The sequence below is a fragment of the Capra hircus genome, chromosome 18 (assembly GCF_001704415.2).
Source record: "Capra hircus breed San Clemente chromosome 18, ASM170441v1, whole genome shotgun sequence".
In the NCBI taxonomy this organism is placed as follows: Eukaryota; Metazoa; Chordata; class Mammalia; order Artiodactyla; family Bovidae; genus Capra; species Capra hircus.
The window spans coordinates 46,749,706-46,775,008 of NC_030825.1; the positions used below are offsets into that span (position 1 = coordinate 46,749,706).

Here is a 25,303-nt window from a genome sequence, read left to right on the forward strand (position 1 = left end):
GATGGGCTGCCGTCTATGGGGTCGCACGGAGTCAGACACAACTCAAGCAACTTAGCAGCAGCAGCAGCTACCACAACAAACACTGATGAAAGCTATGTTGGGCCAGACACTGTTCTAGGCACTACACACGTATCAATTCATTTGATCCAACAACAAGGGGGAAACTGAGGCACAGAGCAGCAACACCTGTCCCTCAAAAAGTCATCACACTGGGAACGCCTCTGTGAACCTCTTGCCACAAAAGATCACTACAGAGTAAGAATAAACCAAACATCAGATTTCCCCAAAGGTGGACGCTTCCTTGATTCATTTCCGGTGCCCTTGCTTTAATTTCAACCACAGTGACCAGATCATCGTCTGGGCAGGGTGCTGAGAGCATCAGTGGCAGGAAGGTGTGTGTGTGTATTGTGTTACAAGAGTCTTGTCTGACTCTTTGTGACCCCACGGACTGTGGCCCGCCAGGCTCCTGTATCCATGGGATTTCCCAGGAGAGAACACTGGAGTTGGTTGCCATTTCCTTCTCCAGGGGATCTTCCTGACCTGGGGATTGAACTCACAGCTCTTGTGTCTCCTGCATTGCAGGCAGATTCTTTACCACTAGCACCACCTGGGAAGCCCGAGGAGGGTGGCCAGTTCTAACTGCATCAGGAGGCATAGCCTGGGGGAGCCACCTTGGCCTTCTAATCGATGTGGGAGGATTACTCTGATATGAGCCTTGGGGCTACCAATAGCATTTATTAGAGAGTTGGCTGAGGCTGGGTGAGTCTCCATCTGTGGAGGGCTGAGGGCATCCCATCCCTCTCTAATGTTCCCTATTGTGTTATGATGATTGCCTTAATAAAAAGACATAAACAAGAAAGAGGCAAACATTTTAATATCAAAGAGAAGAAAGAGTGTGGGGAGGAAGGGATGGGTGAGGAAAGATGACAGTAGGAGGCGGTAAAATGTTTCAAAGATTCCCACGAAAAACTGAGAAAAGACTTTTGTCCTCAAAGGAACTCTTGGCAGGGTCCTGACCAGGCAGCCCAGGTGATTTGTTGGATGGGCTGAGTCCTCCTGGATTCTACTCCCAGCCTTGTCCCAGCTATGGGGAATGAGAGTGCCTCGGTTTCCCCAGGTGGTTATGAGAACAGATGAGCCCACGTGGCAAGGCGCGCTAGCTGTCTGTGTTAACTGATGGGTGGGCTCGTCTGCGTTCTGCTTGTGGGATGTTACTACGCTTACCCAGTTCTCAGTTGGCAGGCAAATGGAAAGGGTATAAATAGTCACCTCTCGGTTTCTCATCAATGCATTAAATGTGACTTGGCATCCTGCCCAGCCTCCCTCCTGGGGCAGTTGGTGGGCAAGGGCTGTTTTGCAGAGGTCTAGCGGGTGTCCAACCCCCAGCTGCCCTGTGACACACCAGGTGTTATCCCTCCCACCCCATGCCCGCCTTGGCACCAGCTCACACGGCCTCTCCAGGCCACTGCCTGTTTGTCTGGACTCAGCCGTCCAGCCCCAGCCTGCATTAGGTCAGTCTGTTCACAAACGGGTTCTGGGAAGGCTGTGCCAGGCGGCGGGTGGAGGGGAGGGGAGGGAGGGGCGGACGCGGCTGGTGAGAGCTGGGCTGTCCCAGGGCCTCCCTCCATTTCACTGCATCAACTTCTCAAAGGCTGAGCTCTCCCCTGGCTCTAGAGTGGGACCCTAAAGGCAGCAGATAGAGATTCTGAACCCATCTCTGGATTCAAGTCTCATTTTGCCCCACATGTGACCTAACACTCATCGCCTATCTTTTCATTGCCTCAATTTCCCCATCTGTAAAATGGAGATAATAACAGTGCCTACTCCATATGGTTGCTGGAAGGGTTAAATGGATATTATTATTATTATTATCATATTCTGATGTTCCAGACAGTGTCAGAGTGCATGTGTGCTAAGTCACTTCAGTCGTGTCCAGCTCTATGCGACCCTATGGACTGTAGCACGTCAGGCTCCTCTGTCCAAGGCACTCTCCAGGCAAGACTACTGGAGTGGCTTGCTGTGCCCTCCTCCAGGGAATCTTCCCAACCAGGGATTGAACCCACGTCTCTTATGTGTACCTGCATTGGCAGGCAGGTTCTTTACCGCTAGCGCCACCTGGGCAGCCCTAGTGTCAGAGTATCTGCTGTGAATAGGGTTGGCTATTTCCCACCAGACTAACTCAATCGGTAAAGAATCTGCCTGCAATGCAGGAGACTTGGGTTCAATTCCTGGGTTGGGAAGATTCCCCTGGAGAAGGAAATGGCAACCCACTGCAGTGTTCTTGCCTGGAGAATCCCATGGAAGAGGAGCCTGGCGGGTTATAGTCCATGGGGTCCTAAGAGTCAGGCAAGACTGAATGACTAACACTTTCCCTTTTTTTTTTTTTTTCACCAGACTAGGTAAGTCATTAAGAGCAAAACCTTTGGCGCCAACCTGGCTGGGTTCAACTCCCAGCCCCAGCATTTATTACCTGTGTATTACCTGTTACCTTTACCATTATTATTTATTTCAGGCAGGGCTGGTCTTTGTTGCTGCTTGGCTTTTCTCTATTTGCAGCAAATGGGGCCTGCTCTATTGCAGTGCGTGAGCTTCTCACTGCAGCGGCTTCTTTCATTGCAGAGCCCAGGCCCGAGGACACACAGGCTCAGTGGTTGTGGCTCCAGGGTTCTAGAGCACAGCCTCAACAGTTGTGGTGCACAAGTTTAGTCACTCCACCACATGTGGAATCGTACCAGATCAGGGATCAAACCCATGTCTCCTGCATTGGTGGGCGGATTCTTTACCACTGAGCCACCACGGAAGCTCCCCTATGTACCCTTAGATATGGATCTTAACCTCTCTGTGCCTCAGTTCCCTCATCTATAAAATGGGGACGATGATTATGCCTTTAGAGTATGGTGAGGAGTGATAAATTAAACTTGCCAAGTTCTTAGAACGCTGTCTGGCACACAGTGAGAGCTCCATTGTTGCCGTTGTTACTGGAGGTCTGCTCTCTTCCCATCGGGGTGGCTGAGCTGCTGTGATATGATCCTGGAGCAGCCCTCATCTCTTCTAAGGAAGCATTGCTTGAGGATTAAGGCAACACAATAAAAGGGTAGAATAGAGAGATGAAGGAAGGTGATACTGGAGAACATTTTTGGAGCACCTGGATCTAACTGTGCCTGAAGCAAGACCTGCCCCTGGACTTCTTGATTCCAGTTCAGTTCAGTTCAGTTGCTCAGTTGTGTCCAACTCTTTGCAACCTCATGAACTGTAGCACGCCAGGCCTCCCTGTCCACCACCAACACCTGGAATTTACTCAAACTCATGTCCATTAAGTCGGTGATGCCATCTAACCATCTCATCCTCTGTTGTCCCCTTCTCCTCCTGCCTTCAATCTTTCCCAGCATCGGGGGCTTTTCAAATGAGTCAGCTCTTCACATCAGGTGGCCAAAATATTGGAGTTTCAGCTTCAGTCCTTCCAAATGAACACCCAGGACTGATCTCCCTTAGAATGGACAGGTTGGATCTCCTTGCAGTCCAACAGACTCTCAAGAGTCTTCTCCAACACCACAGTTCAAAAGCATCAATTCTTCTGCGCTCAGCTTTCTTCACAGTCCAACTCTCACATCCATACATGGCCACAGGAAAAACCATAGCCTTGACTAGATGGACCTTTGTTGGCAAAGAAATGTCTCTGCTTTTTAATATGCTATCTAGGTTGGTCATAACTTTCCTTCCAAAGAGTAGGCATTTTTAAATTTCATGGCTGCAGTCACCATCTGCAGTGATTTTGGAGCCCAAGAAAATAAAGTCAGCTACTGTTTCCGCTGTTTTCCCGTCTATTTACCATGAAGTGATGGGACCAGATGCCATGATCTTAGTTTTCTGAATGTTGAGCTTTAAACCAACTTTTCATTCTCCTCTTTCATTTTCATCAAGAGGCTCTTTAGTTCTTCTTCACTTTCTGCCATAAGAGTGGTGTCATCTGCATATCTGAGGTTATTGATATTTCTCCTGGAAATCTTGATTCCAGCTTGTGCTTCTTCCAGCCCAGCGTTTCTCATGATGTACTCTGCATAGAAGTTAAATAAGCAGGGCGACAATATACAACCTTGACATACTCCTTTTCCTATTTGGAACCAATCTGTTGTTCCATGTCCAGTTCTAACTGTTGCTTCCTGACCTGCATACAGATTTCTCAAGAGGCAGGTCAGGTGGTCTGATATTCCCATCTCTTTCAGAATTTTCCGCAGTTTATTGTGATCCACATAGTCAAAGGCTTTGGCATAGTCCATAAAGCAGAAATAGATGTTTTTCTGGAACTCTCTTGCTTTTTCCATGATCCAGCAGATGTTGGCAATTTGATCTCTGGTTCCTCTGCTTTTTCTAAAACCAGCTTGAACATCTGGAAGTTCACGCTTCATGTATTGCTGAAGCCTGGCTTAGAGAATTTTGAGCATTACTTTACTAGCATGTGAGATGAGTGCAATTGTGCGGCAGTTTGAGCATTCTTTGGCATTGCTTTTCTTTGGGATTGCAATGAAAACTGACCTTTTCCAGTCCTGTGGCCACTGCTGAGTTTTCCAAATTTGCTGGCATATTGAGTTCAGCACTTTCACAGCATCATCTTTCAGGATTTGAAACAGCTTAAGTGGAATTCCATCGCCTCCATTAGCTTTGTTCGTAGTGACACTTCCTAAGGCCCACTTGACTTCACATAGAACCAATAAATTCCTTCTTGGCTTAAACAACTTTGCTTGGATTTCTGTTAGAGCTAAATCTGTTCTAAGACAGAAAGTTGTTGGAGGGCTCAAATAACAGATTGGGAAGATATTAGAGGAAGCACGGAAGCTGAAGAGAGGACAGAAGTGGTACATCTTGAGAAGAGAAGGCTCTGTGGAAGCAGTGTGCATTCCAGATTAGAATCCCAGCTGTGTTACTTCCTGCCCTTGGTAGAGAGATTTCACAATGATTGTAATCCTTCACTGCTTTATGTACGCATTCTGTATGTGACTTTGTTAGTCTTCTCATCAGGAAATGTAGTCTATTCCCCCACCCCTTGAATCTGGGCTCGCCTTGTAGCTTGTTTTGGCCAACAGAACACGGTGAGGGTAATGCTGAACGTTCTGAGAGTTCTAAGGTTAGGTTTCCAGCTCTTGTTTGCTCTCTGAACTCTTGCTATGACCTTGTGAACAATCCGGGCTCACCTATGAGTGGATAAGAGATTGGAGGTTCTCCAGCCAAGTATCTTTTGTTCCCCAGAAGCAGAGCCATCTAGCCTCCAGAGCTGACCACAGATGCATGAATGAGTCCAGCTAAGACCTGAAGAAGCACCCATGTGAGCCCAGCCTATACTGGCAACCTACAGACTGGAGAGAGAAAGAAGCAATTGTTGTATTAAGCTACTGAGTTTTGGGTGGTTTCTCTTCTTTTAAAAAAATTTTTTTTTCATTTATTTTTTTTTGACTGCATTGGATCCTAGTTGCAGCATGCGGGATTTTCACTGTGGTGTCTGGGCTTATTTGCCCCCAGCATGTGGGATAGCAGTTCCTCGACTAGGGATCAAACCTGTGTTCCCTGTGTTGGAAGGAAGATTCTTAACCACTGGACCACCAGAGAAATCTCTTGGGTGGTATTATGTGGCAATAGATAACTGATAACTTGTCCAGGGGTCTTCCGCAAACCTGATCTTCAGGTTGCATGGCAAACCAAGGCCACCCTGTCCCAGTCCTGATCACGTGCTAGTTCTGAGCCTGGACCTCAAGAGGCCTTGCAGCTTCTAGTCACTTTCTTGGACCCCTGCCTCCACCTTGTGGACAAGCCTGGGTTGGTCTTCTAGAGAATGAGAGATCACATGGAGGAGAGCCCAGCTTCAATCATGCCCAGCTTCAACCAGCTGCTCCAGCTGATGGCACCTGGTCCAGCCTACAGACAGCCGACTCTTAAACATATGAGAGAGCTCAGCCAAAATCAGTAGCGCCAACCCTGGCCCACTGCTGATCAGAGAGTCATGAACAATCAATCCCAGCAGAGACCAGAACTACACAATTGGTTTGCAGACTTGTAAGCAATAATGAATGCCTACTATTTTAAATCTCTGACTTGGGAGTATTTTGTTTTGCAGCTGTAACTGATCCACTAACTTTCCATGGGCAAGTGAGTTCACCTCTCTGGCCCTCAGTTTCCTCCCATGAGAAACAGAAACCACTACATGCCTATCAAAATGGCCAAAGTCGAGAACACTGAATCATCGTTATATAAACTACGGACTTGGGATGATTATGGTGAGTCAGTGTAGGTGCATCAGTTGTAACAGATGAACCACACTGGTGGGAGATGCTGAAAATGGGGGAGGACATGCATGTGTGGGGCAGGGGTACCTATGGGACATCTCTGTACTTTGTGCTACTTTGCTGTGAACCTAAAACTGCTCTAAACCTTGTCTTTAAAAAATTGCCATAGGAAAAGGGAAAGGTAGAAAGAGGATAGCTAAAAGTGGAATATGGGGCATGTTGAGTCTTACACTGCACTTGGAGGTGTGGGAAGGAGTGGTATTTTTCCTGCTAGGTGATGAAAGTTCCTCATTGTCCAGTGGGCTACGTGGAGAGTGGCCGCTACTCTGTGCTCCACCCTGTGGGTTGCCCCTCCCTTACATGTAAGGAGCTCCTGCCAGTATTATCTTCTTCAGTGGACACCAGATCATGTCCCTACAATTATTCAACAGCCTCCCATGGCTCCCATCTCACTACAGTGAGTGAAAGTTGCTCAGTCGTGTCCGACTCTTTGTGACCCTATGGACATCTCACTACAAATAAAGTCTAAATCCTGGCCCACAAGCCCTACATGATCAGGCCCCTGGCTACCTCCTTGGTGTCCGTCCTGCTCTCATCAGCTCCATCTACCACGGACATCCACCCAGAGCCCTTATGAACACTTTCTCTGCTTGGAACTGCTTATGGTAGTAGGCTAAATAGTTTTGGCCCTAAGAGGGTCGCTGCTAACCCGCAGAAGCTAGGAATATGTTGCTGACTCACTGGAAGGGACTTTTCAGGTATGACCAAGTTAAGGATCTTGAGATGGGGAGGTAATTTTGGATTATTGGGTGGGCTCAGTGTAATCATGGAGTTCCTCTAAGAAGGAAGCAGGAGGACTTCCCTGGAGGTCCAGTGGTTAAGAATCCACCTTCCAATGCAGGGGACACAGTTTTGATCCCTGCTCTGGGAAGACTCCACATGCCTCGGGGCAACTCAGTCTGCACCCTGCAACCACTGAACCTGTGCACCCTAGAGCCTGTGCTTTGCAACAAAAGAAGCCACTGCAATGAGAAGCCTGTGTACTGCGACTAGAGAGCAGGCTGTGCTCACCGCAACTAGAGAAAGCCTGCTAGCAGCAACAAAGACCAGCCAAAAATAAAATAAATTTAAAAACAAGAGGGAAGCAGGAGAGTCAGAGAGAGAGAGAGAGAGAGGGTCAGTCAGAGGGTCAGGGAAAATATAATGCGGTGGGTCTTCCCTGGTGGTCCAGTGGCTAAGACTCTGCCCTTCCAATGCAGGGAGCCCAGGTTCAATCTCTGCTCAGGAAACTAGATCCTATATGCTTCAACTAAGACCTGGTGGTGCAGTCAAATAAATAAATAAAAATAAATATTAAAAAAATACAATGTTGCTGGCTTCGAAGTTGGAGGCATAGGCAAGATGGAGGATGCAAGGAAATGAATTCTCCCCCTCAAGACTCCAGAAGAACTCAGTTACTGACACCTTGATTTTAGCCAAATAAGACTCATTTTGGACTTCTGACCCAGAACTACAGGATTTAAAATGTGTATTGCTTTAAGCCATTCAGTTCAGTTCAGTCGCTCAGTCGTGTCTGATTCTTTGCGACGCCATGAACCTCAGCACGCCAAGCCTCCCTGTTCATCACCAACTTCCAGAGTTCACCAAACCCACGTCCATTGAGTCGGTGATGCCATCTAACCATCTCATCCTCTGTTGTCCCCTTCTCCTCCTGCCTTCAATCTTTCCCAGCATCAGGGTCTTTTGAAATGAGTCAGCTCTTCGCATCAGGTGGCCAAAATATTGGCGTTTCAGCTTCAATATCAGTCCTTCCAAATGAACACCCGGGACTGATCTCCTTTAGGATGGGCTGTTTGGATCTCCTTGCAGTCCAAGGGACTCTCAAGAGTCTTCTCCAACACCACAGTTCAAAAGCATAAATTCTTTAGGATTCAGCTTTCTTTATAGTCCAACTCTCACATCCATACATGACTACTAGAAAAACTATAGCCCTGGCTAGACAGACCTTTGTTGACAAAGTAATGTCTCTGCTTTTTAATATGCTGTCTAAGTTGGTCAAAACTTTCCTTCCAAGAAGCAAGCATCTTTTAATTTCATGGCTGCAATCACCATCTGCAGTGATTTAAGGCATTAAGCTTGTGGTAATTTGTCATGGCAGCTATAGGAAACTAATATGCCCTTCCTCCAAATCCCTACTTGCTCAGTTCTTTGTTATTCAGGCTCAATCTGAAATGTCATGTCTTCAGAGAAACTGTCCCTGGCTACTTCAGCTTAGTAAATACTTTTTGAATGAATCATTGAAAATGATTCACTTGACCCTAATCAAGGTTGAAGCAAGAGCTCTCAAATTAACCACCATGGGCTGAATTCAGCCTGCACATGTGTCTTATTTGACTGACACTGTGTTTGAAAACTTGAGACAACATTCATCAGTTGGACAGTTTCACTCAAACATCTCAATTTCCAGAATCACATGGGACTTTCAGAAGAACCAAGCCCATCACTCCGTGTTAGAACTCCCTCATCACAGCAGCCTCCCAAGGCCTTTCCCCTGACTTGTGTTTTCTGCTTGGCTCAGGGAGTCACTGACTTGGCAATGCTGATGTCTCTGTTAAGGATTCCCTAAAAACAAATATGAAAATACTGGGTTGGCCAAAAACTTTGTTCGAGGTTTGCTTTTTTTGTTGTTGTTGTTTTTCCATACATTCTTAAAGAAAAACCTGAACAAACTTTTTGCCTAATCCAATAGAGTGCATCAACAAGGAGACAGAAGCTACTATAAAGAACAACCAGATGGAAATGTTAGGACTGAAAAATACAAAAACCAAAGTAAAAGGCTCATTGGATAGACTGAACAGCAGAATGGAGATGACAGAGGAAGAAGTGAACTTGAAGACAGATCAGTAGACATTCTCCAACCTAAACAGTAGAGAATCCTGGAGGAAAAATAACCAAGTCTCAGGAACCTGTGAGACAACAATAGGTCTAAATTCATGTGTTTGGAGTCCCAGGAGAGAAAAGGGAGTGGGGAGCTGAAAAACTGTTTGAAGAATATTTTCCTGGGAAGCAGAATGGAGGGACAAATGAGGTGGGGTACAGGGTAAGCTGATAAAAGGTGCCCTAATGAGCTGATGCCTTCGAATTGTGGTGCTGGAAAAGACTCCTGAGAGTTCCTTGGACAACACGGAGTTCAAACCAGTCAATCTTAAGGGAAATCAACCCTGAATACTCACTGGAAGGACTGATGCTGAAGCTTAAACCCCAGATGTAGAGTGTCTGATGCAAACAGCTGACCCACTGGAAAAGTCCTTGATGCTGGGAAAGATTGAGGGCAGAGGGAGAAGAGGGCATCAGACCATGAGATGGCTGGATGGCATCTCCCATGCAGCGGACATGAACTTGGGCAAACTTTGGGAGATGATGAGGGACAAGGAGGCCTGGCGTGCTGCAGGCCCTGGGGTCACAGAGAGTCAGACATGACTCGGTAATTGAACAGCAACAGAGGAGCTGGCTGCAGCTGTGCCCCCTGGGGTCACTGAGGACCCTCTGAGAGAAGGTGTGGAATGTGCCTCTGAGTTGTAAACCATCTAGGACTGGGGAAGCTGGATGTCTGTCCTCTCATTCCCACCCTTCGTGAGTAAGGAGTGCTCCTGGGAGCACTCACAGCCAGGCTGCCAGCCTGCCCCATGCCTGGCCCAGCAGGCCTCTGAGCAAAGTTAGGAAGCCGCTGCTGCATTCAGGAGCCATCCACGGGACAGCTGATGCTAGGACTTCATGGTGGGCTGGGGGATATGGCTGGGTGTGCTGCGCTAAGTTGCTTCAATCATGCCCAACGTTTTTGTGACCCTATAGACTGTAGCTTGCCAGGCTCCTCTGTCCATGGAATTCTCCAAGCAAGAATACTGGAGTGGGTTGCATGGCTGGGTGTTATCAGTTGCCTATCGCTGCTTAAAAAATTGCAATACATTTCATAACAGCACCATTTATGATCCCCTCGTTTCTGTGGGTCAGAAGTCCAGACGCAGCTTGGCCGAGTCCTCTACCCAGTCAAGGTGTTGGTCAGGATGTGTTCTCATCTGGTGGCTCAACTGGAGAAGAATCTACTTCCAAACTCATTCAAGTTTTTGGCAGAAATCATTCCCTTGCAGCCGTGTGCTAGAGACTCTGGCTTTTAGGGGGCTTCACCCTCAAAGGGTGACACTTGCAGCTCCCAGAGGCTGCCCACAGCTCCCTGCCAGGTGGGCTTCCTCAACACAGCTGCCTGCTTCATCGAGCCAGAAAAGCCTCTCCTGCTCTACATGGCTGAGACAGTCTTCTGTGATACAACCTAATCAAAGGAGCAACACCCAACACCTTCATAATATTCTATTGGTTGGAAGCAAGTCACAGTGAAGGGTGGGTAGTCACACAAAGGCATGGACACTAGAAGTTGGGACGCCCTGGGGTCACCTTAAGGTGTACCCGCCACAGTAGGGCACTAACAGCCTTGTGGGGGTTGTATGAACTTCAGTTCAGTGCTGTGCAGATAGGCCTGGGCATCGGACCCATGCTTGGCTGTGGCTGTTTCACTTTCAGCTGCTGTGCAGTGAGCTGCTGTGGATACAGGGCACTGCAGGTTTCCTAGGAGCAGGTCTGGGGGGCATCCAGAAGCCTCCTTTCTCTCTCCCATTGCCAGCCCCTTCCCAAGCTCACTGTGTGACCTCAGGCAGCTTGCTTGAGAGCTCTGTGCTTTAGTGTTCTCAGCTACAGAAAAGAGGTTCACAGTGTGGCTCATAGTTGGCTGTGAGGACCATAACATTTGCGAAGGATGTGAGTTCTGACCGTGCCAGGCGATCCCCCAGAATAACAACAAAAATAATTATTTTCGTTATTCTCTGCCTCTGCTTCCCATTGGGCCCCCCTTTAGCTTTCCACAAACACTCTCCTTTTCTGGAGGTATCTTTTCCTCCCTGGGTACCATGTGAAGACTTAGGTGTTTCATCCCAGTGTCTGGGGTGTGAGGGGTGAGCACTGCCCTTTTCTCGGGGACAGAAGTTTTGGAAGTTTCAGATCTGCCCTGTTGTTGTTTCACAATGGAATATCAGGGCCATGAATTTTACAAGGCATTAATATTTATTTCTGACACTTGTACTCTGTTAAATAGTGTATAACACTTCTGGGAACAGCCAGCCAGGCCTGGTGATTGCCACAGGTCAGCGGGGCCAGGCCTAGTGTCTTGTCCCAGCACAGAGGCCCGTCTCTCCTTTCTTGGGGGGTCTGAGGGAGCTCTCGCCATTGCAAGAATCAGGAGGGGGGGATGCTCATCTGCTAACTGGGCCACCACTAACCTCTAACCTGGGGAGCTATGGTTGAGGCCTGGAGGCCCCAGGTGCCACTGAGACGGTGGGGGAGGCAGGGTGCAAGGAACGGGTAAGGAAAGGCAGCAGTCCAGTGCAGATCTGGGGGCTCTGGGGTGTCCCACTCCCATCCCCCATCCCTGCCCTTGTCCTTGGGAGAGTGTGATGAGTGAGGTGGCTACACTTTACACACCGAGAGACTCACTCCCCACATGGCCTCATTCCAGCCCTTCCTTCCTTCCTGTGAGGTGCACAAGGCTTTAGCCAGGCCACCTGGGTTTGAACTGGTGTCCCCCTACCCCCACCCCATGGTGACCAGACAAGAAGTCTAGCTCAGTTTCCTCACCTGTGGCATGGGGATTGTGAATGCGTTAACAGAGCAGGACTTGGACCAGGGAGAGGTCAGTTACCCTTAGCTGCGGCCCCATATCTGTTTTGGTCCACACACGTGCAGAGTGAGGTGTGGGTAAGCCCAGGGCAGCAGGAAGCGTAGGGCAACAAAGGCATAGGAGACCAGGTCTCCTGGACCCAAAGGGCTGACTTTATTTCACCAGAAACATCTTATTTCTCTCCCGCCTCCGGGAAAAGTGGAATTGTTTGAGCAGGCACCCCAGCACAGTCAAGACCATGCCCACGAGCATCATCACGTTCAGCCCCTTAAGGACAGAGTTGCCGTTTTCTTTCTGGGTCTCCTCTGCCTCTGGTTGTTGTTTGGAGTTTTCTGAGCTCAGAAACTTCAGTGGATCCACATTGACCTTGGAGTTGAATTGAGCCATGAGCTCTCGCTGTACGAAGCACCTGTAAATGGCCGACTGGAAGACCTGCAGCCAGCTGCCGCCATTGGAGGAGTCCATGATGGTGCTGATGCTCTTGCCGGAGAGCTGGTCCTTCCATGTCAGGGAGAGGTTGTTGGCTTCCCAGAATACGGGCCTGCGAAGGAGAACAAGCTCAGTTGCAAAACCCCAGAGAGGGGGAGGACCAATGTCTGAAAGGAGGTAGAGATGGCAGCACCCTTCTCCCCAGCAACAGCAAACAAAGCGTCCCCCTCCAGGAGAGCTATGCAGCAAAGAACAAAGGGAAGGTGGGGACGGGATGGCTGGGAGCTCTCGGAGCCTAGCCCCTTACTTCCCCGGGACCACTTAACCAAATGCCTCTACCTCTGTTTCTTCATCTGGAACCTGAGAGCGTCATGACTGCAGTGACCTCAGAGGGTTATTTGGAAGAATTAGCAAGACACTCCCTAATTGTGTGTGCACCTCTTTACCTGCCTGACCCTATTTCCTCTGCTCTCCCTCACTCACTCTGCCCCAGCCACACCTCCTAGACGTTCCTCTGACGGCTGGGCACAGTTCTGCCTCAGGATCTTTGCCACTCAGCTTGGAATGCTCTCCCTCAATGCACACAGCTCTCTCACCTCCTCTCAGCCTTGGCTGAATGGCATCTTCTCAGGAACGCTTTCTCTGCTCTCCTTATTTAAAACTTTCACCTCCCTTTATCGCCAACTAAAATGCTGGGTTCTCAACATTGTAAAAGTGATTATGCTACTGCTGCTGCTGCTAAGTCACTTCAGTCGTGTCCGACTCTGTGTGACCCCATAGACAGCAGCCCACCAGGCTCCCCCGTCCCTGGGCTTCTCCAGGCAAGAACACTGGAGTGGGTTGCCATTTCCTTCTCCAATGCATGAAAGTGAAAAGTGAAAGGGAAGTCGCTCAGTCGTGTCCGACTCTTAGCGACCCCATGGACTGCAGCCTACCAGGCTCCTCCACCCGTGGGATTTTCCAGGCAAGAGTACTGGAGTGGGGTGCCATTGCCTTCTCCAGAAAGAGATTAGACTCCAATAAAAAAAAGAAAAAGAAATACTGTGTGTTTCATTCAGGTCATCAGTTTATCGCTGCATGAAAGCAGGTATCCTTTCTGGTTTTGTTCCTCATTGCCTCTCTGGTGCCTAGAGTTTAGATGCTTAGTTTATAAATGCTCAGTGAAAAGTGTGATCAGGGAACACATAAATCAGGGATGTAACACACCCGTCGTGGCTGGGAAACAAAAGGGACAAGCAACAGACAACAATGACAAGGTGAAAGATCATAAAAGCAATAGTAACCCCTGTTAGTGTGTGGGACCCTGTCATAAATGTCTTTACCGGCATTTGCTCCCTTAGGGATCACAATGACCCTGAGGCCAGATCCCGCAAGACCTCTGTACTCCCCAAATTCATGTCCTAACTGGAACCTCAGAATGTGACCTTATTTGAAAATAGAGTTGTTGCAGTTGTAATTAGTTCAGAGGAGGTGAGATGGGAGTTGTGAAAGGGAAAGTCGCTCAGTCGTGTCCAACTCTGCGACTCCATGGACTGTAGCCTTCCAGGTGCCTCTGTCCATCGAATTCTCCAGGCCCTGCTGGAGTGGGTAGCCATTCCCTTCTCCAGGGGATTTTCCCCACCCAGGTCTCCTGCATTGCAAGCAGATTCTCTGCCATGTGAGCCACCAGGATGGGAGGCAGGTGGGCTTTAATCCACCAGTATAACCTGTATCCATGTAAGAAAGGAGAAGAGGCAGAGAAACGAGACACAGGGGGAGGACACCAGGTGGTGACAGAGGCAGAGGCTGGAGGGATGCAGTCACAAGTCAAGACAGGCCACGAACTGTGGCCATGACCAGAAGCCAGAAGGAGGCGAGGAAGGAGCCTACCCAGCCTCTCAGAGGCCCTGCTGACACCTGGATCTGTCTGCAGAACTGGAAGAGTAGGATTCCCTGCTGGTTGAAGCCACCTGGTTGGTGGTGTTTTGTTACAGTGGTTGTAGCAAACAAATACAACCCATATTCTACAGATGGGGAAACTGAGGCCCAGAGAGGCCACAGGCTAAAGTCACACAGCAGGAAAGCGGCAGAGGCCGAGACAATAACCTCACATGAAATGCCCTTCCCCTCAGCTCCCTGGAGACATAGCGATTCCTGAAGCCTCAGTGACCCCTCTTTTCAAGCTCCCTGTGATGGGCACTCAGGTGCCCCTTACTTGGCAAATGACGTGGAATAGGTGTGTGGATCTAGATGGAAGGAGGAGTCACATGCACATTCACATTTCTGAATTGTGGGCTTTTTTTTTTTTTTTTTAAGGAAGCAGGTGTTACTTTTATACTTCAAGGAGGAGGAAGAAAGGAGACAGGGAGACAAAAAGATATGAGAGAGAGAAAAACAGAAAGAAAAAGTTGGCATAAAACTCAGCATTAAAAAAAACTAAGATCATGTCATCTGGTCCCATCACTTCATGGCAAATAGAAGGGTAACAAGTGGAAGCCGTGACAGCTTTCATTTTCTTGAGCTCCAGATCACTGAGGGCGGTGACTGCAGCCGTGAAATTAAAAGACACTTGCTCCTTGCAAGAAAAACTATGACAAACCGAGACAGAATGTTAAAAAAGAGACATGACTTTGCCAACAAAGTCTGTATAGTCAAAGCTAGTGTTTTCCCAGTAGTCAAGCATGGGATGTGAGAGTTGGATCACAAATAAGGCTGCTGCTGCTGCTGTTAAGTCGCTTCAGTCATGTCCGACCCTCTGTGACCCCATAGAGGGCAGCCCACCAGGTTCCCCTATCCCTGGGATTCTCCAGGCAAGAATACTGGAGTGGGTTGCCATTTCCTTCTCCAATGCATGAAAGTGAAAAGTGAAAGGGAAGTCGCTCAGTCCAACTCTTAGCGACCCCATGGACTGCAGCCCACCAGGTTCCTCCGTCCATGGGATTTTCCAAGCAAGAGTACTGGAGTGGGGTGCCATTGCCTTCTCTGCAAATAAGGCTGAGCACTGAAGAACTGATGCTTTTGAACTGTGATGCTGGAGAAGACTCTTGAGAGTCCTTTAGACAGCAAGGAGATTAAACCAGTCAACCCTAAAGGAAATCAACTCTGAATAAGTCTTCATTGGAAAGACTGATGCTGAAGCTGAAGCTCCGATACTTTGGCCACCTGATTCAAAGAGCCAACTCACTGGAAAAGACTGATGCTGGGAAAAATTGAAGGCAGGAGGAGAAGGGGATGACCGAGGATGAGATGGCTGGATGGCATCACTGACTCGATGAACATGAGCTTGAGCAGGACAGATGGTGAAGGACGGGATGCCTGGCATGCTGCAGTCCATGGGGTCACAAAGAGTCGGACACATAACTTAGTGACTGGACAATAACAACAAGTCACAGCTGGGATGACCAAGGGAAAGAAAACCAGATGGAGGCAACGAAGCCAGATTCCACAGAGCCGGTAGCTGCAGAGCCCTCAGGAGGTTGCTCAGGCTCCCAAACTTGCAAGGAAAGGGTTGCCACTGGCCAGTGGGGGAGAAGGGCAAAGGGGGTCCCCATGGCCAAGTATGTGTCATCAGGCCTGTGCTGCCACCTCTCACCATGGATTCCCCCAGGCATTCCTCTGAGCTGTAGCTTCCTCATCTATGAATGAGCCTTCTTGGAGTTCACAGCTCCTTGGCTGAGGGAAGAAGAATGGCAGAGGTGTGGTTTAAGAAGAGCGTTTGCCCAGGGACCAGCCTATACGGTAAGCGCTGCACTGTGAGTGGTTTCAGCTCTTATTGTTGGGGTAGTGGCAGTTAGCCATTCCCTTCTCCAGGGGATCTTCCCCACCCAGGGATCAAACCCAGGTCTCCTGCATTGCATGCTGATATTTTCCCATCTGAGCCACCAGGGAAGCAGGTGGGCAGGGAAAAACGTGAAGAGGGAAAGATTTCCCAGGGGTTCCAGGCAGGAACCCTTAAGAAGGAATGGCAACCCACTCCAGTATCCTTGCCTGGGAAACCCCATGAACAGAGGAGCCTGGTGGGCTACAGTCCATGGAGTTGCAAAGAGTCGAACACAACTTAGTGACTCAACCACTACCACCAGGCAGGAAGACAGAACAAGGATGGGAGCTCCCAGGGACACAGGTCATGATAGGCATCCATCCTCTCATCCCAGGCTTGATGATCTTTCCACATGAGTTTGAGGACTCAAGAGTCTCACAGCTTCCTGTGCTACCTGCCTTCACAGTTCAATCACTTGCCTGAGCTTCTCCCATTCCACCCCTGGCCACCCTGGTCCATCTCCCCGCCTGGACTAGGGGCTTCCTAAGGACCAGATGTGCAACCACCTGAGGACCGCCACGTCCACAGCACCACCCAGCGCAGGGCTGGGCCTAGGGTCGGCCGAGTGCTCCCTGGGTACTAGCTGTGCTTGCTCTATCTGTGTGCGGCTCAGTGGACACCAGGAGGAATAGCCAAAGAAGCCCAAGGAGAGAGACGACGGCACTGATTAGCAACATAGAATCCTTCCCTCTCGGCACAGATTAACCACAAAGGCTCCCAGAGGGTCAAGGGCAGGGCTGGTACCCGATTCCATCACCTGTAGATAGATCCTAAGGGGCAGGTGAGCCACGCAGATCCCACGTTGTTTCTAAGCTGGAAGTTGTCAAAAACGACATATTTCGCATATATGTGTGTACACGGGATGTGGCAGGTTTCCACCTGCATCTCAGGCCTCAAGCGGTTGGACCACACCTTCTCATCTCCCAGATAGAGCCAGCAGGGCATCGCGTTTTCCAGGGACTCTTGGATGTAGCAGTACCCCAGGCGTTTGCGTTCACCTGGTTTCCCACACTGGTTACAGTCCTGCCAGGGCTCCCACTGGGTGAAGACGAACTGCTTGCTGCTCAGACTCAGGCTCTCATTCTGCAGGGGCTTTTGATCCAGATCTTTGTGTGTAATATGTAGGGTGATGACATCCTGGAAGTCAATTTCATACCGCATCACTTTCTTGCCATCCTTATCGTTGCAGTTATAAATGCCTGTGTGGGAGGGTAGTGGATTTTTAATGAGAAGGCTGCCATTGAGCATTGTTACCATGTTGAGATTAGTAGTGAGATTGCTGGCCCAGGTGGTCTTGAGTGGTGTGAAGAATTGCCACTGCGCCCCAGGGGCATTGCAGTGCAGGATGATGTCATTGTCCGAGAGCAGGGCCAGTTGACACTGTTTGCGGTTTGGACAGCTGATAGGAAAGGGCGACTCCTGCACCGGGAGAGCAAAGCAGAGCAACAGCCACAGGGTCGTCAGCATGGTGGACTGCGACTGTGAAACCGGGCCGGGCCCCACCCTGCACTTTGTGAGGTCATCCGTGAACCTCAGGCCTCAGCCCTGATAGCAGGAAGAACTGTAGCCCACCCCCCTGGGATGTGAGGTCACAATTCCCATATCTATCCTGTGACAAGTTAGTAATCCTATTTCATTTCTCTCCCAAGCCTTCCGCTCTGCTGGGGTAGAAGGACACAACTTGTCTATTCAAGATTTTCTCTATCACCTCCCTATTTTGGTGTTAACGTGACACATGTGAGCATTCAGCACATTCTTTCCTGAACATGTACTTTGTTCGGGGACCTCCCTGGTGGCACAGGCGGTAAAGAATTCGCCTGTAATGCAAGAGACCTGAGTTCAGTCTCTGGGTTGGGAAGATCCCCTGGAGAAGGGAATGGCAACCCACTCCGGTATTCTAGCCTGGAAAATCTCATGGACAGAGGAGCCTGGCAGGCTCCAGTCCATGGGGTTGCAAAGAGTCAGACATGGCTGAGCAACTAACCACATAGGCATGCTGCTATGTTCTGGGCACCCTTGTGAGTGCTGAGAATGGAGAGGTGACTAAGTCCTCTCTGGTTCCCTTCTGATCTCCTACCCTTCCCCACCCAACTGCTCCAGCCATGCTGGCCTCCTGACTGTCCCCTGAATATATCAGGCAAGCAAAGAGCTCCTGCCTTAGGATCTTTGCCCATGCTGGTCCTCCAACAGATATCTGCAAGACTCAACTCATTTTAAACATATATTTTTTTTTCTTGGTGCCCCCTTTCCCAGATTCTTTCCTAAACTCCTCAGCCAAAAATAAATAAATATTGAAAATCAAAATCACCAATAGAGATACAAAAATGCCAAAAACATGGCACCAAATAGACCATGAAGAGGACCATACTTGCTAACACAGTATGGGAGCTGAAACCAGAAGGCAGAGTGTCACCTTGTGTGGCCTTGGCTGGGAATGTGCATTGTTGGGTGACTCAATATTCTTGCCACTCTGTGCATGTCTGCCAGTAAATATGACTGTGGGTACCAACTTGGGGGTTACAAATAAATTCTAGTCAGTAGGTGAATTCACAAGTGTGGAATCCTTGAATGATAATGATCAGTCCAGTTCAGTCGCTCAGTCATGTCCGACTCTTTGCAACCACATGGACAACAGCACGCCAGGCTTCCCTGTCCATCACCAACTCCTGGAGCTTGCTCAAACTCATGTCCATCGAGTCAGTGATGCCCTCCAAATATCTTGTCCTCTGTTGTCCTCTTCTCCTGACTTCATTCTTTCCCAGCATCAGGGTCTTTTCTAATGAGTCAGCTCTTCGCATCAGGTGGCCGAAGTATTGGAGCTTCAACTTCAGCATCAGTCCTTCCAATGAATATTCAAGATTGATTTCCTTGCAGTCCAAAGGATTCTCGAGAGTCTTCTCAACACCACAGCTCAAAAGCATCAATTCTTTGGCACTCAGCCTTCCTTATGGTCCAACTTTCACATCCATACATGACTACTGGAAAAACCATATCTTTGACTAGAAGAATCTTTGTTGGCAAAGTAAAGTCTCTGCTTTTTAATATGCTGTCTAGGTTGATCATAGCTTTTCTTCTGAGGAGCAAGCATCTTTTAATTTCATGGCTGCAGTCACCATCTGCAGTGAGTTTGGAGCCCATGAAAATAAAGCCTTTCACTGTTTCCATAGTTTCCCCATCTATTTGCCATGAAATGATTGAACTGGATGCCATGATCTTAGTTTTTTGAATGTTGAGTTTTAAGCCAGCTTTTTCACTCTCCTCTTTCACTTTCATCAAGAGGCTCTTTAGTTCCTCTTTGCTTTCTGCCATAAGGGTGGTGTCATCTGCATATCTGAGGTTATTGATATTTCTCCCGGCAATCTTGATTCCAGCTTGTGCTTCTTCCAGCCCAGGATTTCTCATGATGTACTCTCCATATAAATTAAACAAACAGGGTAACAATATACAGCCTTGATGTACTCCTTTCCAGTTTGGAACCAGTCCGTTGCTCCATGTCCGGTTCTAACTGTTGCTTCTTGATCTGCATATACGTTTCTCAGGAGGCAGGTAAGGTGGTCTGGTATCTCATTTCTTTAAGAATTTTCCACAGTTTGTTGTGATCCACACAGCAAAGGCTTTAGTGTAGTCAATGAAGCAGAAGTAGATGTTTTTTTGGAATTCTCTTGCTTTTTCTTTGAGCCAACGGATGTTGGCAATTTGATCTCTGGTTCCTCTGCCTTTTCTAAATCCAGCTTGAACATCTGGAAGTTCTCAGTTCACATACTGTTGAAATCTGGTTTGGAGAATCTTGAGCATTACTTTGCTAGCGTGTGAGATGAGTGCAATTGTGCGGTAGTTTGAGCATTCTTTGGCATTGCCTTTCTTTGGGATTGCAATGAAAACTGGCCTTTTCTAGTCCTGTGGCCACTGCCAAGTTTTCCATGTTTGCTGGCGTATTGTGTGAAGCACCTTCACAGCATCATCTTTTAGGATTTGAAACAGCTAGCTGGAATTCCATCACCTCCACTAGTTTTGTTCATAATGATGCTTCCTAAGGCCCACTTGACTTCGCATTCCAGGATGTCTGGCTCTAGGTGAGTGATCTCACCATCATGGTTATCTGGGTCATTAAGTTCTCTTTAGTATAGTTCTTCTGTGTATTCTTGCCACCTCTTCTTAATATCTTCTGCTTCTGTTAGGTCCATACCATTTCTGTCCTTTATTGGACCCATCTTTGCATGAAATGTTCCTTTGGTATCTCTAATTTTCTTGAAGAGATTTCTAGCCTTTCCCATGCTACCATTTTCCTCTATTTCTTTGCATTGTTCCCTTAGGAAGCCTTTCTTATCTCTCCTTGCTATTCTTTGGAAGTCTGCATCCAGATGGATATGTCTTTCCTTTTCTCCTTTGTCTTTTGCTTCTTTTCTTTTTTCATCTATTTGTAAGGCCTCCTCAGACAACCATTTTGCCTTTTTGAGTTTATTTTTCTTGGGGGTGGTTTTGACCACTGTCTCCTGCACAATGTGACAAACTTCTGCCCACAGTTCTTTAGGCACTCTGTCTATCAGATCTAATCCCTTGAATCTATTTGTTACTTCCACTGTATAATCATAAGGGACTTGATTTAGGTCATATCTTAATGGCCTAGTGGTTTTTCCTACTTTCTTCAATTTAAGTCTGAATTTTACAATAAGGAGTTCATGATCTGAGCCACAGTCAGTTCCCAGTCTTGGTTTTTCTGACTGTATATAGGTTCTCTATCTTTGACTGCAAAGAATATAATCAATCTGATTTCGGTATTGACCATCTGGTGATGTGCATGTGTAGAGTTGTCTCTTGTGTTCTTGGAAGAGGATGTTTGCTATGACCAAAGCATTCTTTTGGCAAAACTCTGTTAGCCTGTACCCTGCTTCATTTTGTACTCCAAGGCCAAACTTGCCTGTCACTCTGGGTATCTCTTGACTTCCTACTTTTGCATTCCAGTCCCTATGACGAAAAGGACATCTTTTTTGGGTATTAGTTCTAGAAGGTCTGGGAGGTCTTTATAGAACCATTCAACTTCAGCTTCTTTGGCATTAGTGGTTGGGGCATAGACTTGGATCACTGTAGTATTGGATGGTTTGCCTTGGAAACAGAGATCATTCTGTCGTTTTTGAGACTGCATCCAAGTACCACATTTTGGACTCTTTTGTTGACTATGAGGGCTACTCCATTTCTTCTAAGAAATTCTTGCTCACAGTAGTAGATATAATGGTCATCTGAATTAAATTCACCCATTCCAGTCCATTTTAGTTCACTGGTTTCTAAAATATCAGTGTTCACTCTTGCCATCTCCTGTTTGATCACTTCTAATTTACCTTGGTTCATGGACTTAACATTCCAGGTTCCTATGCAATACTGTTCTTATAGCGTCAGATTTTACTTTTCACCACTAGACACATCCAAAACTAGGCATTGTTCCTGCTTTGGCTCAGCCCCTTCATTCCTTCTGGAGCTATTTCTCCGCTCTTTTCCAGTAGCATGTTGGGCACCTACTGACCTGGAGAGTTCATCTTTCAGTGTCATATCTTTTTGCCTTTTCATAGTGTTCATGGGTTTCTCAAGGCAAGAATGCTGAAGTGGTTTGCCATTCCCTTCTCCAAGGGACCACATTTTGTCAGAACTCTCCACCATGACCCGTCTGTCTTGGGTGGCCCTATATGGCATGGCTCAGAGTTTCATTGAGTTAGACAAACAAAACCTCATGCATAGCAGGACCGAGGGAAAGGAGCAGTGACCCCCACGAGAGATTGAGCCAGACCTGCCATTGAGTGTCTGAGTGTCTCTTGCTGAGGCACGGGTCAGCAGTGACCTGCCGCGGGGACAGGGGCTCTGGCTGCAGCAGACCTGGGAGGCATGGTGTGTGGCACAAGTCCTTTTGGAGGAGGTTGCCATCAGTGCCCCTGTAGAGCCACCGAGCAGATGACCCACACACCGGAGAACATTTATATCAAAGAAGTTCTCACACTGTTGCCAAAGTTCTAGGTTCCACAACATATTTCCCAACCTGGAGATCTGGCAAAAGGACTCAGAATCCCCAGGGAAACAGACCCTTGGAGCGCACAACAAAACCTTGTGTGCACCAGGACCCAGGAAAAAGGAGCAGTGACCCCAAAAGAGACTGAGCCAGACTTGCCTGTGAATGTCCAGGAGTCTCTGCAGAGGTTCAGGTTGACAGTGGCCTGCTGCAGGGTCAGGGGCACTGACTACAACTTTCCTTGGAGCTGTGGCATGCTGGCATAAATCCTTTTGAAGAAGGCAGCTATTACTGGCATCACTCCTACCATAGTTTGGCCAGAGAAAGGAACACAGTCCCACCCACCAGCAGAAAATTGGATTAAAGATTTACTGAGCATGGCCCTGCCCACCCGAGCAAGATCCAGTTTTACCCACCGCCAGTCCCTCCCATCCCATGGGGTCAAAAAGAGTCAGACAGGACTGAGTGACTTTCACTCAGGAAGCTTTCACAAGCCTCTTATCCTCATCCATCAGAGGACAGATGGAATGAAAACCACAATCACAGAAAACTAACTGAACAATGCTGTATATAAATACCAAATATATTTTTATATACAACAAGCAATTAGAAAATGAAATTTAAAAGATGTAGCTTGTATGAACAAATCAAATACGAGGAACAGATAAAAAATAGGTAAAACCTCTACATTAATAACTAAAGAATAAAAGAAAGCCTAAATAATGGAAGTGTTTACAATGTTCATGGATTGGAAGACTAAATATTGTAATATATTGATTCTATCTTTAGATTCAATGATGTGCCAATTAAAAAAAAATAAGACTTCTTTTGGATGGAAACTACAAGCGGATTTCAAATTTTTTTTTTTTTTATAAAAAGTAAAGAATAACCAAGACAATCTTGAAGAACAAAGCTGAAAAATCTATACTATCGATATCATGGCTTATTATAAAGGTATAATAATTAAGTTACTGTAACATTGGTGCCAGGATGGAGAGATACATTGTATCAGTCAGAGTCTAGTGAGGAGATAGAAATCACAGTAAAGTCTATGTTGGCATGAGCATGGGCCAGAATGGCTTGGTTTCTAGGTTTTGTATTTGGTCTACCCATGAATAACAGGTGCCTACGAGGGCAGGGATTAGGTCTTTGTTGGTCTCCAACATCACCTGCGTAGGATGTGGCTCAGAAGCCACAGTTGGGGATTCTTGCTGAATGAACATTTGAACAAGCCAGTAAAGAGATTCCTTCCTGCACAGATTGACCTTGAAGGCTTATGGGCTGGAAGACAGACCCTGCTTTTCTATTGGAATGTAACCCCTGGCCCAGATGAACACAGGAAACAAAGTCTGGGTGAGGCTCAAAGGCAGGGCTAATGCCTGGGTCCAGTCACCTGTAGATGGAGGCCAAGGGACAGGTGAGCTGTACGTTGTTGGTTGACTGGCCCAACTTGGAAATGTCAGAGGTGAAGAAGGGCTGGATGAGCTCCTCGCTCTCGTTGCAAGGTACAAGGCAGGCTTCCACCTGCATCTCAGGCCTCAAGCGGCTGGACCACACCTTTTCATCTCCCAGATAGAGCCAGCAGGGCATTGGGTTTTCCAGGGACTCTTGGATATAGCAGTACCCCAGGCGTTTGCGTTCACCTGGCACCCCACAGCGGTTACAGTCCTGCCAGGGCTCCCAGTGGGTGAAGACCATCTCCTCTCTACCCAGACTCAGGCTCTGATTCTGCAGAGGGTTTTGGCCTAGTCCTTTGTGGGTAATATGTAGCATGGTGACATCTTGGAAGTCTATCTCATATTCTACCACAAGGGCTGTGTTATTGTCCTCACAGCGATAGAGGCCTGTCTGGGAGGGCTGAGGTTTGTTCAGTTGGAGGCTGCCCCCAGGCAGTTTCTTTATGTTAGGCAGTGAGGAGACCAAAAACAGATCTTCCCCCTGAAAGGAAGAAAAGTACCAGTACGCCTGGAGATGGTCACACTGCAGGACAACATCATTGCCCGAGAGCAGGGCCTGCTGGCAGAGACCCTTATAGGCACAGGTGACTAATAGCTGGGCACAGGAAGCAGGGAGAAAAAGGCTAAGCAGCCACAAGATGGTCAGCATGGCTATATACAGACTACAGAAGGAAGCTGGGAACCACGGGGGCATTGTGAAGTCACCCACAGAACACGGGCATCATCCCTGGGTAGTGGAATGGACCCTGAGCCACTGCACTTCCAGAACTCCAATTCAGTTCACATCATCAAGTAATACCTTAGAGTCAAAAACTCAAATGGCCACAAGAGCTGGGCAGGAAACATGAGCGAACCTATGTCAGAACAAGTGAACTAAAAAGTCAAATTATTTATCCTTCACCTACTCACTCAATAGACAATGATGGAATGGGTCAAAAGGCATAACTGAGAAGTCACTGGTTTCCTATTTTGTAAATTGGGAGGGTTCCTTAATTAGCACCAAGTCAGTTCCTTGAGGGGCTTCCCTGATGGCTCAGCAGTAAAGAATCCACCTGAAATGCAGGAGACGGGGGTTTTATCCCTGGGTGGGGAAGATCCCCTGAAGGAGGATATGGCAACCCACTCCAGTATTGTTGCCTGAAGAATCCCATGGACAGAGGAGCCTGGTGGGCTACAGTCCAAGGGGTTGCAAAAAGCTGGACATGACTGAGCAACTGAGCATGCACCCACAGCTCCTTGAGGGAGGGGAACTTCCCAAATCTTTGTTCACTGTGGCTTATGTCTTCACTCTCCAGGAGTTATCCCCTTTCCATCATCCTTCTCAGGTACATCTCAAGTGGCACTGGAAGACTTGCCCTCCTTGGCATATGAGTTGCTCAGCCTATTTTCTGCATCCCAAAGGCTGGAACCTAAGAATTCTTAAAGCCTCCAGTCGACTCCATGTGTTCTGTTCAAGATGTTCCTCCCCTCTCTCTCACTGCCTGTACCTTAGACTCTATCAGGCATCCAGCGAAAGCCAGATTCTAATCCATCTGGTCTACCTCAGACTATCCTACATGTTTCCTTATAAATAAGGAATAAATTAAGGGTGTACCTTAATTTATTTACAGATATTAACAATGG

General features: G+C 47.8%; 2 protein-coding genes across 2 annotated transcripts; both read right to left on the reverse strand.

Moving 5' to 3' along the window:
• LOC102170082 (protein FAM187B) lies at positions 12,140–17,695 on the reverse strand. Its single transcript, XM_005692500.2, has 2 exons — positions 16,986–17,695; positions 12,140–12,541 (listed from the first exon to the last, which is right to left on the reverse strand). The coding sequence occupies exons 1-2, from the start codon at positions 17,693–17,695 to the stop codon at positions 12,154–12,156; spliced, it is 1,098 nt and encodes a 365-aa protein (XP_005692557.1). The 3' UTR covers positions 12,140–12,153.
• LOC102186239 (protein FAM187B-like) lies at positions 23,613–24,329 on the reverse strand. Its single transcript, XM_005692319.1, has one exon. The coding sequence runs from the start codon at positions 24,327–24,329 to the stop codon at positions 23,613–23,615; it is 717 nt and encodes a 238-aa protein (XP_005692376.1).